The 20,553-nt window shown below is 37.5% G+C and overlaps 1 protein-coding gene across 1 annotated transcript; it reads left to right on the top strand.

Moving 5' to 3' along the window:
- The first annotated feature begins 266 nt into the window (after positions 1-266).
- On the top strand, positions 267-19,610 carry MYOZ2 (myozenin 2). Its single transcript, XM_009699088.1, has 6 exons — positions 267-412; positions 971-1,074; positions 6,450-6,619; positions 9,873-10,002; positions 11,744-11,927; positions 19,182-19,610. The coding sequence occupies exons 2-6, from the start codon at positions 999-1,001 to the stop codon at positions 19,411-19,413; spliced, it is 792 nt and encodes a 263-aa protein (XP_009697390.1). The 5' UTR covers positions 267-412; positions 971-998; the 3' UTR covers positions 19,414-19,610.
- The last annotated feature ends 943 nt before the right edge of the window (positions 19,611-20,553 follow it).

Below are 20,553 nucleotides of genomic sequence, written 5' to 3'. Positions count from 1 at the left end.
TTTTAAATGTCTCTTTCCTGGTTATAACACAGAGATTATTATTCTCAGAGGTGATGAGGAGATGATCTGTACAAGTATGAGGGGAGCATTCCATTAAATCTTCCAACAAGCTCTGAAAGGGCTATAAACTCTCTTTGTTGTGGGTGCAGTTGAATCTTTTCTGTTCTCTTCTTTCGCCAGGAAGAAATGAGTGGCTGGAGTGTTTGATTCTATATATAACTAGTTGATGTCAGCTGGATGCCAATCCCTTTGAAGAGGATCAGCCCCCAGTTTGTCTCGGTACTAGGTACCATGCAGATCTAAGCACAAGGGTAGAAACCATCCCGGACCAGGCAGGTCATCCCCATGCATAACTCCTGAAGCTTCAACTAAAGGGTTGACATCGCTCTTTTCTGCACAACAAAACAGTAGGGTAAGTGTATTGTTTCCTGAAATATTTTGACATTGTCTGTCCTACAAACTGCCATATAAAAGACATTTATGTAACCTCTTGACTCTGCAATTAAAAAGATGTTTATTTTTTTACTGAGTCAGAAATGCACTTTCTTTAAAGATGCCAGAGCATCTCATTTAGTTCCTCAAATTCTTTATTAGACTAAGAAATGTCAAAATGTAACATTTCTGAAAGCATAAACCAAGATTTAATTAAAATATGAGTTATGAATTTACATCTTTTAATTTAATGTGTAGATGTGAGAAGGCCTTGACCACTGACACTGATTTTGCTACAGAATTTATGTAGGCAACTCAAAGTCCCTTCCTTCGAATCTTCTATCCATCAGAACATGTCCTGGTGTCTGTCTGCAAGCAAGAAGTGCCAGTGCATTTTGCACAATTAAAAGTGCAGTGTTTCTAAAACAGAAATAACTAACTTCACTATTCAGCCATTCTAAACAGGCTATTAGAAATTAAAGTTGGCCAAATTGTGCAAGCTGGCTCAACAACGTAAAAATGTGTTGTTTTTTTTCAGCAAGGAAAAATCGTATCAGAAAATCACAATGTTATCACATTCTGCCATGGTCAAAGAGAGGAAACAACAAGCATCAGCCATTATGGATGAAATACACAGAAATGGTATAGCGCTGAACCCAGCTTACTATATATGCAATGTCCTCTAGCCTTCCCTAATATATTTTTTTAATCATAGTGTTTAACTTTCTTACAGCTTTGTCTCTGGGTGTTTTGCCATAAATAATCTTGTGGGAGTATCATGCTGCCTATGGTAACTAATCCTTTTGTAGTTGCCTCTTTTCATTTGAAAGCTATTTTCAGATGAACAACTGCTGCGGAGGAATGAAGTAATCTAACAGCTGATGTACATTCTGCTAGGATAGCCTTTCAGAATATTATTTGGGGTTAATAACATGACTTCACTCCACTTTAAAAGGCTATCATCTAAGAAACATGCTGATCTGTATCCTCTTTTTTCGCTCTGTTTCACTCTGCTTTTTTATATGAATGATAAAAAATTTTGAAACAAGTGTTCACATCTCTGTTCCTTCTTCTCAAACTTTATCTTTGTAACTAACAAATTTTACTAGCATTTGGCAATTCTCTCTAATGCATAGCCACCAATTATTCTTTTGGAAGAAACTTCTACTTCTCTGTTGTTGCGCTGATGAAAATGCAGGCGCTTACAAGAAGGTAGTTTGATCTTCTAAAATAGGTCCTTAAAATTACGCTTCTAGTTCGACACCTTAAGAAGTAATTAACTCAGTTGGGAATACAAATCTGCTTGGCTTTCATTAGGTATGTGCTGGATGCTTTTGGAGATCCTTCCAATCCTTTTTTACCATCTATGTAAAAGATCAGCTTTTTAAGTGATAAGCACCCCACAAGCCTCACTGAAAAAACAAAGTGCTCCATTAATATTTAGAATTCATGAAAATTACACCATTCACATAGGGTAAAACACTGAACATTAAACTCCAGTATTGAAAATCTTTCTGGTAGGCTTTTGGTCCAAAGAATTTGGCATGGTTTCTGTACTCACTTACAGACCATTGTGATTGCATGAAGAGTAGGATAAAAGACATAAGGTTTTTAGAAAAAGCAGCTACGAGTTTCAGTGCCTGGTCCTAGTCCTTCTGATATTTCCATAGTTTTTTTCTGTAATTTCTGTTCCTAAGCAAATACCTCTTTCCATTGTCCACTGAACACACACACTTAAGTCTGAAAGCCAGTCTGCCCTTACCGATTTCATTACAACTCCTTTTTTTTTTTTTTTTTTTTGGTATTGTAAAGCCGAGTACTATATGTGCCTGAAACAGCCTGTAAGCTCTTCAGGGAAGAAAAAAACCCCAAGTTTTTCATATGTTTGTTTGGAGCTAGGCATTTCACATGGTAAATGTTGCTACTATTCATAGCAATACTAATAAATCTACCACACAAATCTTGAAATCATTGGCGCTATTGGATAATCTGTGCTGATGCTTGGCATTTGCCTCACATAATCTGTCCTTTTGATTATTTATGTATTATCAGATTTGCTGTCAAGTTTAGGTTCATATACAGAGATATGAGAGCTTATCCTACAAGATATGCTGTGATATGTGGCCACTGAAGGCAATACTAACTCTTTAAGTGTACATTCTACTATAGTATCTTCTTTGGATGCCTGGGACATTTAAATGTTAAAAAAACCCCAAAAGTCCATGAAATGGGTGTGATAAGAGTCTGAAATTTGTAACTGTACAAGCTCAGTGAAACCAGTTAAGAAATGGCAGGTTAACCAAAGCTGTAATCACACAAAGTATATGCTAGTTCTTTGGGACCAAATCCAAACAATTCTTGGAAAAATCAAGGAGAAGTCTGTTTTTTAAATGGCTACATTCAGCTTTATTAATTTTTGACATTTTATTTTTCCCCTAATTGTTAATGCAACAAGCTTAACCTGAGATCTGGAAGGTGAACTGCTGTCTTTCTGGTTTTGGCATCGCTATTAGTAAAGATGGTCCTGTCCCTGGTAAATATGTACAAATGAAAAGTACTGTTTCAGCCACTCTCTCAGACCTGTGGAAGTCTCCACTGTTAAGAGAGGTGAACAGTAATAGAAGACTCTGTAACACAAGCCTGGGTAGCTTGGGATGACAGACAGAAAGCATACCTACTGCATTTTTATTTCATCCTCTTTTTATTATAATGCTTTCAGGCAAACAGTGAATCTCAAAGTCCTTGTTAAAAGATATTCATAGCAAAAAGAGTTGTTGGTAGGTTACAAAATCAGCCAAGTTCTACCAGTGCCTCCAAGATTGCCAATCTCTGGGCAAGAGTGGTAATGACTGGAAAGCCCACATCTTCTGTGGGCTTGTGGGACATGACTTTGTGTTTTAGAGAAGTTTGACAGGCCATGAAATGCTGCAGGAATAGACACTAACTGTAAACCCTCTTACGGTCTCAGAAGAGAGACTGTAGTAGTAAATCAGCATGTGGTTTTTCACTGGCAGACTTGGACTAATCATAACATTTGTAAGGCTGCTTGGTAGAGGTAAATATGTATGTAAATACGTCTAAGGAAGCCCTTGGAGTTCATCAGGTTAGCCTTCAATTACACTTCAATCTCACATCTGCTTCTATACTATTTCTTACATGCATTCTTCAGTAGCTACATGATTAACTATCCTTCATGATACAGTTAAAAAATCTTATTTCTGATACTACAACAAAGATACTATCTGATATTCATTATTAAAATTTATAATCCAGATTAAGGTATTTAGAAGATTGTAAACTGGAGGATTAAAGGGGGATCAGGCAGTGAATGCAGGAGGAACTATATAAATCATATTTAGATATAGTCTGATATGATTTTAAGCACAGGACAGGAAGGATTTGGCAGGAACAAATTAAGAAATGAAGCTAAAACGTTAAGATTAGGATTAAACTATGACTTAAACTTCCAGTATTAATTTACAATGTCCATTTATGACATTGATGTTCTCTGTCATCCTCTAAATGTCCTCCTTTTCTCATTCTTCATCACCTTTTCTGCACTGACACTGAAACAATCCCTAGACACATCATAAAACTAGACAGATGATTAGATTTTAGTTGGCAAGGGCTTCAAATGAACTTCACACTTATGTTTTTGGGATGCTGCCTGGATCACAATAGTACACAACTGTGAGTTACAAAGTACCTTGGAGCCTTCAGTTAACATTAACAAGAACAGTACGCATGTAAGGGAACAGCAAGGCCCAAAATAGGTAACATGCAGCGCGTCCCAGAAGAATACTGAGTGGTTTGGACAAGAGATCTGCAAACACCTTGGCACCCCAGTCTCTGAGGATGTCCATACTACCCACCCTGAGTACAAAGAAGAAAAGCTTTTTCAACTTGAAAATGTTGCTGATTTGAGGGGTAAATTTCTTACTCCTTACTAATATAAAACCAACAGTCCATACCCCTGCAGTAATCTTGAAAAATGACAAAAACCAAATACAAATTCTGGGTCTAAATTTCAGGCCACAGGCCAATAACCAGCGCACTTAACCACAGAGCCAACCCCCACCCCCCCCACTATCTATCACTGATACGGCTACACTGGGCAAGCACTGGGCAAGCTGAGCCATTTTCTTCCATGTTAGAACTCTTTGTTTTGTAGTTACCTCTTAAATAACAGGAGGTTGTTAGGATTCTTTGGCATACTATTTTTAAAGCGAAAGTGCAGGCTCCAGCTGATGATACAGTTAGTTTGCTCTTGCTCCAGCTAAACCTACTGCAAACATTCAATTGAAATCAGTATGACCAGAAGTGGATCAACAGTGATGTACTCCAGGGCCCACAAACTTGTTTCATTTACTACATGGAAAACTTTTGCATATACAGCTTCAACCAAATATTTATTACACCTATCTCAATTAAATTTTCCTAACTGTCAGCAAATCCTACTGCTTTTCCAACATAAAGTTACTAGGAGACATATGCCATGCTGAACATGCCATTTACTCAAACTGAAACAATATTAACTTTGATAATAGGTACCTTCTGCAGTTAATTAATTTGTAACGGTAATTTTAACCTGGACTTCCTGTGTGCTTACTCTGGAAGCAAGATACAGTGTCTTACATATAATTTGCTTTCATTTCATTTTAATGCATTAAAATATATATCAAAATTCAGAATTTTAAATCCCGTAGACCGTAAGAATATGTGAAGAATAGAATGTCTTATTAACAGAATGTGACTTCGAATAAGTGGATCAAAGAAACATACTAGACCATTGATATAATCCTCAAAGCACACTGCATCTTCCTATTTTTCTTCCTGAAGTTTATGAACAACTGCGGAGAACAATTTCAATTATTAAAGTTACACATATTAAAGTAAGTGGCAATACGAATTATTTTCTTAAAAATTCTGGTTTTACTACATGATCCAATTATTGTTATATTTACTAAATTCTACAACCTTCTAAGCAGAAATAAATTACTAGAAAATAGTTTTTTCAGTGTTAATGTTACTGTATTCTAAGGTTTAAGCTTTATCTATAGGTTGAGGACATCTAGTAAGAGAGTTCAGTCACTAAGCAAGAGCTTGCTCATTGCCACCAGCATCCCAGTTTCCAGAAGATTACCATGAAGACGACTGGTAGAGTTTCTGATAGTCAGAGTTCTCCATCTACAGTCCCAATTGATCTCCCCTTCCCTGCTTATGCATTTTCATTTTCAAATCCCCCAGGAAGTCACTAAAAACAAAGAAGGAATTTTTCCCAAGCAGTGAACACAGTAATATTGCATCTAGTAATTCAGTTTCCTCTTATAGAGAATTAACAAGGAAATGTTCTAAATGTATCAGTTTCCAGAAGCATGTTGTAATTCTTTGCTAGGGTTCTCATTTTCAACACTTTGAGCTTTACTTTGAAAGCTTCTTTAAGAAGAGTTTTAAAATACTGTTTAATAGAGACTTTCTAATGCAAACTTTTCTTAAAGTACAAAACATGCCCTGGATTTCAAAAGCAAGCAGAATATTAAAGAATAATTGAAAATAAAATGTTTATAAGCAACAAGAAACTGGTAGGTATGTTTAAAAGGCATTACCTGCTCATCTATCTAATGCAGGACACAGAAAGTTAACTGAAGGTTTGATGTGGGAACCCTGGAGTCAGACCGAATGTTGTTCCTGGTTTCAGCAGAAGCCAGTTTTTACTAGTCTGCTATTAGGATGGTGTGTAGGACATTATAGATCTGATTTTGGTAACACATGAATGCCATCCAACTAAAGTAAATTTAGAGCTTGAGGTGCTTAGCATCTTTGAAAAAACAGGTTTGTGGTGTTCAATGCTCCGCTCCAAAATTTTGGAAAAAATTATTAATTTCACTAATACCATATGAAGCTATGCTATGTGTTAGGTAAGCATGCACTAACATGTTGTTGGATTTCAGGTGTAGGGTATGCAATATCGGGCATTTAAGAAAAACAGAGGTATGTATTTATCCATTGTATTGCAGTCTCATCCAGCTTAAACCTTGGAAAAAAGGTCAGCACCCCCAGAGATATCATGGTAGAGGAACTATCGACACTCAGCAACAGAGGTGCAAGACTCTTCAAGAGACGTCAGCGGAGATCTGACAAATACACATACGAAAATTATCATTATGTACCAAACAAGCCAAGAAATGTGAGTATTTTGTAATATCTTATTAATGAAACACAGTGAGAGTAGCTTGGGTTCCCTTGGTCCTCCTGATACACATTGTGCATGATTTAGGTATAGTTTCAGGAAGAATAAAAGCAAAATCCTGTACTAGAATGAGGCTTACATGAAGTGAGCCATTTGTACTTTATTGCGCTTCTACAGAGAAATAAAAAATCAGAAAGCCTTAATACTTAAGGACATCAGATTCAAATCATTCTCATTCAAATCTGATTCAGGTTACTAGTGATCAGAGTTGTTATCCTGTAATAACTGGCTCGTTTACTATTGAAAATTACCTAGTTAATGTGAAAATTAACTAGTTAATGATATGCAAAAGGTTGGAAGAAATAAATCTGTTTCATGCAACCAGTAAGTATTTTTATTAAAATAGGCTGGTGGTCTCAGTGTGGTTCCTAGGCGGCAAAATGACTCTCACAACTAGAACTAATACACATCTGGCCCGCCTGTCTCAACAGGGAGAAAAAAGATGGAGCTTCCCACCGAAAGACATTCTTCGAACTAGTCCTTCAGGAATTGGGTTAAAGCATTAGTGATACCCCGGGAATCCTCATGGCAGGAACTAAATGCACCTGGCATTTCTCTCATCTGTGGCCTTTGCAAAATGTTTAAACCTTTTGCTTAACCTCTGAAAATAGGGACAACAACATTCACAAATTTTACCTAACTCTCCAATGTGCTGCAAGGTTTAATTATGTCAACATGAATACTCTATGCTCAGCCTAATACAGCATGCAAGCAGCCCCTCTAATTCCAGTATTGTATTAAATTCTGCCTCTCAGTTAGACCTGAGCATCCCCACTGATCTCAGATACAAAGGTACACGACTAAAGAAGCAGAATTTGTGCCAGTACTTTTAAGCTGCTTTGAAGATGAAAAGAAATACATGCTACCAAAGTTTACTATTATTAATTAACCTAGGAAATATTTCTTGTAGAACAGCAATTGAAGCTTTTACAACTAATCATTGCATAGGTGGTGCTATGATTGTGTTAGCATCCAACTCCTACTGAATCCATACAAAGACTTTGACTCAAATCTTCACTTGAGATAAGAAAAATAGTAACTACATGTAAGGTGGTGTTGTGATATGGTCTACAGTTTGTATCGGTACAAATAGGAAACAACTAATTTATTAATCAGAACAACAAAGCACCAAAGGGCTTACTCCTGTTTAATTTTACTAAAGAAAATATACACACACTTGTATATTAATCAGAAACAATAAAATGAACACAACTGGCTGACTCTAAGGAAACTTCTTGTCTGGTTGCATCTCATAATAAGGCTTTGGGAGCAGACAATAAAAGATGTATTTGTGATTTACCATTGTCCGTGCTAACCAAAAGGTTGAGGGATCTCGCAACAGTCAGAGAGGCAATTATTGGAGCTGAGTGCAGAATTTCCAGTATCACAGCAGAAATCTCTAAAATCTTTTTGTTCCCTTCTTGAAGAAGGATTTCTCTATGCTTTCTTGACTGTAAAGGTAAATGCATTTGTAATTCTGTGACGTTTACATTTCCCATACAAAAAATTAACTTTAATCAGGAAGAAAAGTTGTCTTAATATCCCATGTCACAGAAGAAAAATTTTTACATTTCTTTTTTTATAGTGCAGATATTTCAAACTTCTTTGGTCACTCGCTCAACAGAAAATCAAATTACGCAGGGATCAAATGGGATCATGTTTGAGTTTTGATAAATCTGTCTTTTAAAAATAAATCTGCACAAAAGAAATCCCATATAAAAAATCTGAATAACTCTATTGAACACCCAAAACTATTATTAGAACACTATTATTTAGAAGCCCATCTATGAACACTGTCCCCCCAATTTCTCCCTCTATTGAGTATTAAAAGCTACATAGATAAATTCTGAGCACACCACCATCAATCTTGTCAGAATTTCTGGATCCAGTTCCATGCTTTTGCTCCAAAGCCTGACAGATCAGTTCCCCTCTAGTCTACTTCTTTCCACAAAAACACATCATGTACACATGCTGTACAGTCAGTATGACATCCTGACATGTGAAAAAATGATGCCTCTAGTTTCTGTTCCCTTCCCTTAAACGCCTAGTTAGCCACCACTGGTGGTGTCTTCATCAACTTTATGATTCTGCCTGCCAAAATTAATCTTTCAAACATACTTCAGGATGGCTAGAAAACATTCTGCCTTGATCTTCTTTTGTTTCAAGTTTAAACAAGTATTATTTGTCTGCTTTCCTACTTTAAGAATCTCTTACTCTAAAACAGTCTATATTTAAATTGTTTTTAGCCTATGCATCATAGCTAAAATAAGATACTGACTTCTTATGAGACTCTAGTTCTATATTTATGCAACAATAATTAAGCCTTTGGATGTTTCCTTAGAACCAATGACCCAACAGGAGGGTGGAAAATAACAGCATATCATGAATCTCCAGAAAGTGACCTGCATTGAAGTTGTTATTTCTATTACAAATAAAGGAAAAGAAAATCCTAAACAAAAGCAATTCAACAAATGCAGAGAATTTTCAACTGATATGGGAAGAGATGCTTTGAAGAATCAGTGCTTTGAAACTCAGACGGCTCAAACTTGCCAGACTTCTTGAATCTTTGGGTAGCAGGGGTGCTCTGCCTGGCACATAACAGCTTCTAGTGTCTAGTGATCCAGGGGACACATTTTATAGGCCTCCCTGCCAAAGTGACCAGATCTACTCTTTGCTGTGAACCACACAGCCCACATGCACAGGTAGATTTTGTGGTGATTGGGGTAAGCAGCAGATGGGATGAATTCTCTTCATAGACTGCAGATTAATATTTAAACATCCCAAACCTAGGAAAAGGTCAGACAACTCATCTGCATGGTTATAAGGCTTTAGCAGTCTGTTGACCTAGCTCACACCACCTCCAATCCTTTCAATAAAGCATTCACACACTTGTAATACAGACATTTAAAATTGTGCTGGGATATCACTCTTAACACTGAGAAAGTATTAATTTTTGCTTACATAGCCAACATAAGAGTTGTGAAACTGTTTCAACTCCTGGCTACCAGCCAGAAAATCCTGGGGAGTGCTATCTAGCAAACAGGGTACCAAACAGCAGGACAGTATGCCTTTGGATTGTATATGCTGGGGCTCAGATCCGGCTGTAAACTGGACTAGCACTCCAACCCTCAACAGAGAACCACAGAGGCTTTTTTGGTCTATTTTGATATTTATTTCTATTTGAATGCAGCGTGGAGAGCCCATACAGAGTGCTAAAATGGACAGCGTCAGTGTTGACGGAATTCCCCAGCATGCCCCAATGACACCTCCTAATACACCTGATCCCCGGAGCCCACCGCATCCTGACAACATTGCCCCAGGTAATATATGAGTTTACAGAAATTAAATCTATTTAGTTCTCATGTCACAGCAGAGGAAGGACCTCTTTATAAGACAGTATCTTCAACAAGAATTTGCTAATGGACTTACTATTAGAAATCAATACATTTGAATCAGATAACTAACCAGAATCTCCCACAGAAATGTAAATTAGTGCTCTTCAGTTGCTTCTGTTTATTTTTAAGGATTTCATACGCCTTTTGTACTACTTCTCCCTAAACTGAAAACATGCATTAATATCAAGAGAGACTGCTCCTATATTGACCAGTCTTACAAACATCAAGAAACAGATCCTCAGATTCAAAACCAGATTAATATACTGATTTTTCTTTGTCAAGCCTTTGTTTCTAATATGCAACACACTGCTCAAGTCTGAAAGTTATCCACTGTAGTTTAATTACCCATAAATATAAATCTGAAGTCACTGTAAGTTTTGCTAGAAACCTCTACAGAGGAGTAACTTAAAAAGGAATTTGCCTCTGGCTGCAGAAACTGTTCTAAGTCCTTAACTGTGAGGGTACTGTTGTCTTTATTTAAAGCAGTGAGCTACAAGAAGGCCTTATTTTGTATTCTTTAAAGACTAGAGAAGGGTAATTTGTTTTAATTCATTTATTCAGTGATATAGCCCTTCTTCCTGTTTATGAATTATCCATGAGCAGACTGTGTTTTTTACAAATTCATTCTTTGTTCAGAATTACTCAATGCATGTTTTGTGCAGACCTTTTCCAGCCTATGTAAACTAGGTCAATGCTACTGTGTTAGTGACTGCTAAGGCTCTGTGCATCCATTGGTCAAACACAATGCGAACAGAGGTCATTTCCATCGCGAAGACATGACAGAAATCTTCCAGCCTTTCTTTAGGCGAAAAAGGTCTGGCAAAAGGAGCAGATATTAAACCACAGGGGGTTTCAAGTTTGTAGAAGGAAACAGCATTAAAGAGCTAGATGTAGTGGGAGGGTAAAAGGGTAGAATAGATTTCCCTTGTTTTTCAAATAAATAGTGTAACTCATATAATTGGATAATCCCTTTTAATTCTTCAAATTGTACACTAAGGTCTGGCTTTCCCTCCCCTCCCCCCTATTTATTCCTGCCGTATTGTACTTGGCTTTAGAAGATACCACACTGAACACAGAATTTATTTATTTAGTAAAATTCTGATCAGAGCCTGATCCTCAGATGATTACACAGAGAAAACAACTGACTCTTCACTTTTTCAGATGATGAAAAGGACTAGAGAAGCAAGTAGGTAGGACATTTTAAAGCAGCTAAGGCAGAGGCAAAGACAAAAACTCCACTATAATGGCTGTGATCCTAACTCCTTTTAATGCTTTTGGAATATTTCATCCCAAGACTATAAAATTACCTTAGTTTTAACCAAAAGACTGTTTTTAAAACCTTTCTGTTAATTCAGCCCAAGGGCTGTGCAGCCATAGTCTGGTTTCAAACAAATGCTTATAAAGATAGAAACAAATTTATACAAAACCAAAATAAACTTAGCCTCAAAAGAGGGTGGAAGACTTTGGAGCAGTTAGCTAAAATGCTATAAATTCCCCCTGCCAGCTCTCTGTTTCTGTGTAGCTTTGGCCAGGTGACTTGATCCAATTGTTCATTTTACCTAACTGTGAAATGATGGTACGTTATCTCCTAGTTACATAGGGTGGTGGTAAGGAAGCAGAAAATGTAAAGTATCATTATCATGGTTTTGCCTTGATCGTCTTGCAGGATATTCTGGACCACTGAAAGAAATTCCTCCTGAAAAGTTCAACACTACTTCTGTGCCAAAGTATTACCAGTCTCCCTGGATAGAAGCCATTAGAGATGATCCTGAGCTGCTGGAAGCTTTATATCCCAAACTTTTTACACCTGAAGCAAAGCCAGAACTACCGGACTACAGGAGCTTTAACAGGTAATTCTGAATGGACAATGAATTTTACAGTGCAGAGAAAAATTACTATGAAATGAAATGTTTCCACCAGCTGTAAAAAAACCTACCACCTGTGTTTGCAAGTATAGGCATAAACATGAACATGCACACAGATTACAAGTGGCAAACAAGAGCATCAAGGAGGAAACTAGTCTCTCTCTAAAGCATGGACCCTAAATTAAATTGTAGAACGAGGAACGTAACATGAATTGTTGAAAATATTGAAAGAAAGAAAGAATCAGAATCCAATGTACCCAATAAATATGAACACAGGCTATGGCAATGCTTCAGACTCCTTTCAGGATTTCTGTTGTTGACTTCAGCAGGTGCAGGATTGTAAGATCTATCAGGGAAACTCTCAGTCAAAACTTTGTTTGTAAGCTGTATAATACAAAACACTCTGTTTCTTTTAATACAACTCACATGGCTTGTTTTTTAGGCAATGATAGTACAATGAACTTTATCCCTCAACCAATCCCTCACACCAAATAGTTAGCAGATTGCATATTTAATTGCATTTAATATTTTTATATCTTTGACAACCTTCAGTAACAAATTAACAGATAAAACATTACAAGCAGACTTAAAAAACATTTAAAGTAGAATGGGATCTGAAAGTGAAGTTATTTACACAGTAACACTACACTAAGGCTTTCAGTAGGACTTCTAGATATATGGACAATATTGGGTTTGGAATTATTTTGAAAGTTTTAAAACACATTCTTACTTATGTCTTTTGCTTCATTCATACCATTCACACTACCTTTATTTATTGAAGTTACGGACAATTTTTCTCTAAATAACCCCTGCTGAGTTCCAGACAGCTGAGCCAAAGCAAAACCCTTCCTCAAAATGCCAGACAGCAATCTATTGAAAAAGAAAAAGGCTCATGGCAACATCAACTTAGAGAAAAACACCACAAACATCACTTGTGTTCCTGCTGTTGAGGTGGGCCTCAACTATGAGTGTAAGGACTAAAAAATTACACAATTCAACATCAAAACTGGCACTGCAGACACTACACTAATTCTGAGTTCCTAACAGCAATATACATTGCCATGTTAATAATTAAAGTCTGTGTGGCACACTCTTCTCAGCAGACAAAACAGCAAATACAAGTCAGAGAGATGTGTCACAGCTGCTAACATTGGAACAGTAACAGCACAGTTTCTGTACTATGGTTACTGTAACTGAAACAAAAAACCACCAAAAAAATGCAAAAGATACATACATATATATATATAATAGAGATAGAATCAGTTCTCCCTCTCACAAGAGAGATTCTCAGGAGAGTTCAGCATGCGAGTCGTTACTGTGAAAGACAGGATCAGACAGGGCACAGAGGGCCCATTAATAAGGATATCTGTCTTGAGATGGTGTCTGATGGCTGCTTTGTGGATTTTTAGCTGCTCTGTGGTCCCATATTCTGTTAGTTGTCCTCTTTACAACACTAACTGTTCCGATTTCTTCCTATGGGGATTTTCTCTATGTATGACACGGCAGAACTGTGGCTCACCAGAGTCTGAATTTCTTGAATGTATGTACATTCATATAAGGGAAAGGTCAATATTATCCCTTGTAACCACCATAAAACCCTAAATCCCCGCACATAAATCCAGATCCAGACTGTGAAGTTGGTAAATTCGAAACACAAGGCATACAAATATAACTTACCACAACTCTCCTCCTCATGGAGAAAATCCACGTCCAGAAGAAAATAAAAGGACGCCTAGTGGACCTAGAAAAGCTGTTACATACAGTACACTCAGATTTATGTTTTCTAGCAAGAAGGAATAGATCCAAAAAGAAATTGAGAATTTGCAAAATTGAAATTCAACATACTAGCCTCTTGGAGAGGATTTCACAGCCATGACTTAGGTGTCTACACTCCTGAAAATGCACAGGAGAGTCGGGTGTCCCATTATGGGACTCAAAACACGATAGCACACTGCATGCCAAGGTAATCAACAGAAAACATTACAGAGAAGGCTAAATCTGATTTAAATTTCTCTTTGCTAAGCCATCAGCACTTAATTCTGTCTGTCTGTCTTCAGGTCAGGGCTAGATTAAGCTGCTCCTTTCCAAAAACAGAGCACAGGTACACATGTATTCTTCTAAAATTTGTAGAGACAATAAGGTTCGTTTCTTTGGAAAGAGCATTTTCCTTGAATGTGGCCAGCCTGGATTTATTTCTACAGGAATGTCAAACCCTTAGGTGTAACAACCTGGTTTCTGGCTCTTCCACAGAAGAGGTGGAAGTACTCTTCACTTCCCTTATTAAGACCTGTGTCATAGTACTGAAAATAATAAAGCTCTTTCGGCTAGAGGGAGCAAACATCTTTCTCTACCTGAACAATAAAGAAACTCACGTGGGGAAGGAGAAACCTGGGCCTACATCTGAGTTCCCAGATCTTTCAATGCACTTTCTTTAATTACTGCTTACAGTAAATTAAACAAACAGATTTAGGAGCAGAAAACAGGACCTACACTTCTCTGCTCTTAGTTGTGTGGCCTGATGTCTGGGCTAAGAGTTCCACTCTGTCTGATCCAAGTGGGTTTTTTTATTTCTGGGTAGCATTTTTGCTGGAATACTGTATGTGAGTGGTGAGGTCTACTCTCACAAAGAGATGCCCTCAGACTGAAGAGAATCCAAATCTCTTGCAGAACAGCTCCAGTCACAGACATACTATTATTTGACATACAGGTTCAACACTAACAGCCATGGATTTTGAGTGAAAGTGCCTTGATGTGCTATTTTACTCAAAGCTTGCTGCAGTAGCATATTATGTGTATTTTCAAGCATGGAAGTTTAGGCAAAAGATTATTAATTAGAGAATCACAGATGAGCTTTGGTGTAAGACAGGTGCAGCTGCCAGTATACCCAAGATAAAGGCAGATCTGAGCATTTGTGTAAGGAAAACATTAGGCATCTCAGGAATTTAGCAGCCTATGGGCTTTGCGCACAAGGTGAGATATCCCTTTGGACTTCTGTGTCTAGATCCTACTAAGTCATTCTGTGCATCTAGGTCACAGCATCCTTCACTTCAATTGCAGTCTTGGAGAGAAAGCAAATGATACCGTATTAAGTAAAGTGCAATATAATGGCACCATTTTGTTATCAGTGAGGGTATCAATCAAGGCTTTCTATCATGCTTCATCATTCAATAAAGTGCCATTATGCTTGTTCTCCTGCAAAACACTGGTACAGTCATCATTAGTCAGGAGAGGGTGTGGTTACCAGTAAGTGTGATGCATAGGTCTCCCAAAGGAAAAGGGCCTGAGATTCTTCCCAGTTCATTCAGTGGTATCTGTTAAAATGACACTCAGACTTCACAGGCCATGTTCAGGTTCCTTTCAGCTTTCCTTGTTGCACAACAAACTGTAAAAGCAACACAACTTTAGCAGCTAGGGATGTCTGATGTGTTGGAACAGACACACACATGCATGGCTTAAAAGTATATTCAGCACTAAACAGCATTCAGATTTTTTTTTCCACTGCCAGCAATGAAGAGGAGACTCTTGACTCTGTGGCACTGCAATCTTTATAATAGTAGTGAAATCAGAACTAAGGAATTCATGGAGGTATTAGTTGGGGTCTAGTACGCGTTTTACGCCGCAGGGATCTTGCAATGCTGGCAGGTTAATGAAGGAAGGAGCGGTGGCAGCAGATGTCAAGCACATTTGCCTTCGGAGGCACAGCTTTCAGTGAGACAGCCAGTAATGGTTTAACAGCACATAGCACTAGACACAGAGCATGATCAGAGAAATTGGGTTCTGAGGATCTCTGAACAGACTGTTCAGATCAGGCTACCCTTCCTCCTCCTGGACGAAAATTCATCTGTGCTAGCAGAGAAATGCTGCAGAACAGAGCCAAGCCATCTGATTTCTCTTGGTGATTAATTCCTACTAGGATTGAAGAACTATTCATTGGTGAAAATTTTCCTTGCCTCTTTTACCAGTGTGGAAGCACCTAGTAATCATCTGTGGGAAAGACAGCATGAATCTACATTTGTTGAGGAGTTTGTAATATTAGTTAAATCAGTACCTTTATTCCATCTGCTTTCTTGGAGCTGGATAAAATGTCAAAGGTAGGATTATGAGTAATATACAAAGCACTACATCTTAGTCACATAAGACAAGCAAGCCTGACTAGTTCTGCCTCTCCTACCAGATAAATTCTTGCTCAGCTTTCTCAACTCCCAAAGACTACTGTTTCAAAAACACTGCAAGAATCCAGTCCATCTGGACTGAGCTCTGTTTTTATTGATTAATGGATTCTGAACTCAATTGTAAAAATGCTAAGATCCAGAGCCTCCAAGGAATTTTGGGTGCTAACTAGAACTAATGTGAGATTACTGGAAGCTGGGTGCTTAACCAGTTCCTTAGCACCTAAATACCTCTGTGAAATTGGCATTAGCTCTTGCACTGAACTACCATGAAGCTCTGAGCATTTTGCAGGGCCAGGGTCTTTGCCCCATGTCTCCTTTTTGCACAGAATTAACAATAAGCAGAATGTTCTGACAGTCCCATTTTAAAATGCCAAACTCACATTTTTTATAATTACGTAATTGAAGGTGCTAATCCACTACAGTTAAAACATTTCTTCAGACTTTTCCAAACAACCAACTACACGTAGTCTCCTATGCTGAGACAATATAATATTCAATAAAAAAGACTGCAGGAAAAAAAGAAAGAAGCCCTGCTCAAACAACAGCTAAAAATAAACATGGTTGTGCCTGCTATTCTTAAATCACACACCTACTTTTTAGGAATATGCAAAGCGAGTATTAAACAATCTCTTACGCTTCCTGGTGCCATTTCCTATGGCTCTGAACCAGCATTTCCACCCTTATTAAGGAGCAGTGACTACTGTAATTTTTTACATGAGTTTTAAGCTTGTATACAATGAATCAGAGCTCAAGTGATACAGTTGATGTGCACACAACACAGGTCATTACAACACCATGTTGTCAGACAAGTTATTGCTCACAAAAATATACTGCTGCTGTAAAGGACAACCAACATCTATTAGGCAATTACTGTAGTCTCCTTTATGTCGATCATCATGTGCTTCTGCCTAGCATGCAGGAATGCATAATTCTCTGAGGCAAGACTTTATATAGGAACTACACGGTGGTTTTTCTTCCCACAAAAGACATTTGTATTTCCATAGAACACCCTCCTATTTCTGTTACCTACAGAAACATTCTGTATTTAAAACTCAAAAATATTGCAAAGAGGAAGTTTTACACTACAGCATTGTTTTGCATTTTATACATCGATTATTATTCTGTTCATATTGATCATCCCTTTAATTTACATATAGATGAGAATTAAATATTACAAAAATGTGAGAACGTGTATCGTAATTAGAGCAGCAATTAAAACAATCTTTATTATCCTGTAAGATGTAGATCACCACATTCACTCTGTGCCAATTACCAAGCAATTATTTTTAATCAGTATCATACGGTATCCAATTTGACACTGTGACCTAGAAGACAGTTTCACAATAAAAGCTTGATACCACAGGCACTCTGTATAAAGAATTTCCTTTGACCTCAAGAGAGTTTAATGCCTGGACTGGCTGCTTCTGCAAAATCTTATCTTCATTTGAGAAACAGTTTAAGAGCTTAATTCAAAGCAACGCTCTCCACTCAGTAAGCGTGCATGCCCAGAACTTCCATGATTTTTCATATCTTACATGATTGGCCCTTTGGACTTAACACCATCCCCTTCAACAAATGCTGCTCGTACCAAAATTCAGTGAATTATCTGTGTAATGATACAGCAGTACCATTTCTTTTAGGTCACAGACTCATTTTTCTGAACTAATCTCTTTTTTGTGTGTGTGTATGTACTTAATTCTCCCTATTTATTTTGTTTTATCTAGAGTTATCTTGCTGAAAATCTTAGTCAGATCTTCAAATGATCTCTTTTTGTTCCTCTTGGTATTAATTTCTCTGGGCTTCTGCTGTAATACCTGGAGCCACTGGAAATATATAACAGCAGATCTGTTGTTTTGTATCAAATACACAAAATCTACCAAGGCTGGTGAAATTCCATTTCAACAAAAATTCATTTTTGCATGCCACTATGTGTCTAGCTTTGCAGAAATCAGGTGCTCATGTGTAGCTTAAAAATCTGACACTCTTAACTGCCCAGAATACTCCCAGCAAAGTTACACAGCTGATCAAAATGCAGAGCACATGTAATAGTCTGTTTGGTCATGTTTGCTTATACAAAGGAGTCTGGAAAAAGTGACAGAAAAACTCAGGGCATTTTTTTTCAGTCTAGAAACCTGCAAATATAGAAGAATCATGGGCGGTATTTGGAAATACTGTTGTTTTAAAATATTTGCAAATGTATGTAACAGTCAGTTCCTGCTTAGTATTTCTTATCTTTTAGTTTCTCAGGCTTATCGCCTGAGGGAACATTTACATTTAAATAACACAAAAAATACTGGTCGAAGACTAGGGGCCAATTTCAGCCAGTGTTTCAAGGTTTAGTTACATAAACATTTTCTTCAGAAACAAAGCTGGTGTAAGAAGTCCTCACCCATTCCCCTCCTTTCCAGAGCCTGTTGTCTTTGGCTGTTCCTTCCGGCTTCACATTACGCTTTACTGCCTCCTCACTTGTATTGCTACAATTGTTTGAGCATAATGATATAAAGAAGATTGCTGAAATAATTTGGATTTTAAAATGCTCCTTTGTTTTGAAGAGTCTCTGTTTAACCCAGAAGTGACCCAAGTTTATAGCACAATCCACATACATTCTAACTGGTACAACAATATGGTGCTGAAATGTAGTGTAGTGGGAGGAACAAGCAACTGGGGATAGGAGAAAATGGGGTGAGAACTTCCTAAACTAATTACCATCTAGAGAGAATATGTTGAACGATGTTTTCAGACTTACCACTTATCACCAACGAAATACGTGTAGTAACTGTGACTCACCAAGGACAAGGTTTTCTTGCAACATCTTTCTCCCTCAGCTTTTCTGTCCATTTGAATTTTGAAGAGGGCTGAAGGCTTTATCTAAGGGAAAATAAGTTGGATTTTAAAAAGAATTTGCCAGAAAAACAATCATAATACTTTTCCCAAAAGCTTGAAAATGTAAACAAGAAATTGTACCAAATCTGTGTCATTAAAATAGCTTCTGTTCTTTTCAGCTCCTGGGAGGAAAACAAGGTATTTTTAAAATCATATTTTACTTTTATTTCTCTAATATCTACAGAGTTGCCACTCCCTTTGGTGGTTTTGAGAGAGCATCAAAGCTGGTTAAATTCAAGGTACCAGATTTTAACCTACTGATGCTAAATGATCCCAGATTCATGATCCTTGCAAACCCTCTTGCTACCAGAAGATCCTTCAATAGGACTCCTAAAGGATGGACGTCCGAGAATATTCCTGTGGTGTTCATTCAGCCTTCGGATTCTAACGCTGTTCCAGAAACAGAGGACCTGTGAGAGAAGCTGCAGTCTACATCGTACAAAATGCTGAAAGCTGCACATCCATGTATTTTTGGTCCAAATATTACTAAAGGCTACTGATAAAACTTTTTCCTTGGCAGCTGGAGTATAAGTAATAAGGTCTGATGCAGTATCTCTTTTCTGGCACCCAGTTTCATCTGTAGACATAATATAAATAAAGTAATTTGGCAAATGTGACTGAGATATTTTCTATTTGTGTTTACATGTTCTTCTTTTACTTTCTAAAATGTTTGCTTGTCAGTTAAGAACAAGTGTATTAAGAAAAAAAAAGTGAGACTACTGTCAAGGGATTTGGTTTGATGGGTATGCTGGTTACGGTAAAACAGTCAAGCGCTACCACAACCATGTACTCAGTGCACCCTGAGTACTGCCTGCTCAAGAGAAGCTCTGATGAATCAGCCCTGCTCTCAGCCAAAGTTAAGTAGTTTGTCATTACTTCAGTGACAACAAGTTTAGGACATTTTCCTCCTTTCTGACTCTTACTCAGCTTTAATTATGGACAGCAATATCCATGTCACCTGGATTTGTTTACAGAAAATGCAGTAAATTTGGCAATGGCAAAGATTACGTGTTGGTATGAAAAAGTACAGAGGTATTTCCTGGATAAGTCTGGAGTGTTTGTGTTAATCACAGCTAAAAAGCCTCACCAATAACTGGTTATGTTAAACATACCAAATCAGCACCACTGAGCTATGTTGCCACAAATGCTTTTGGTACTCGAAAGAAATTTCACAGACCTCTTCCCTTACAGCCATAGTATATACTGGGGCTTAAAAGCATGCAAGCTTTCTTGCTCTTAGTATACGGGCAAGCTCTGACATTTTAGAAATAGAAGTATCAGACTCCTATTAAGCATCCATAACTACACAGGGGGCAGGCAAAAATCAGTAAGAGGGTGCTGTTTTTCAGCGTCATTTTTCAAGTTACAATACATTCTAGTAAGAGGCACACATCTATTTAAGAATTGCTTCTTTCTAAATGCTTTTGTGTTTGAGAAGTATCCAACATCTGCAGGTTGGATATTCTAATATACAATTTAGTTTGTATGTGTTTTGAAACAGGACACCTGGCTTCAACCAATAGGCCACTCTCATATATCCTAGATGCTTCTCCAGG

This window comes from Cariama cristata, unplaced genomic scaffold (assembly GCF_000690535.1).
Source record: "Cariama cristata isolate BGI_N322 unplaced genomic scaffold, ASM69053v1 scaffold14054, whole genome shotgun sequence".
Lineage (NCBI taxonomy): Eukaryota > Metazoa > Chordata > Aves > Cariamiformes > Cariamidae > Cariama > Cariama cristata.
This window is presented reverse-complemented; position numbering and strand designations above follow the sequence as displayed.

Coding starts and splice junctions, on each gene's coding strand:
- MYOZ2 (XM_009699088.1), top strand. CDS start 999: ATGTTATCACATTCTGCCATGGTCAAAGAGAGGAAACAACAAGCATCA. Junction 1,075..6,449: donor GGATGAAATACACAGAAATG/GTATAGCGCTGA, acceptor ATTGTATTGCAG/TCTCATCCAGCTTAAACCTT. Junction 10,003..11,743: donor TCCTGACAACATTGCCCCAG/GTAATATATGAG, acceptor ATCGTCTTGCAG/GATATTCTGGACCACTGAAA.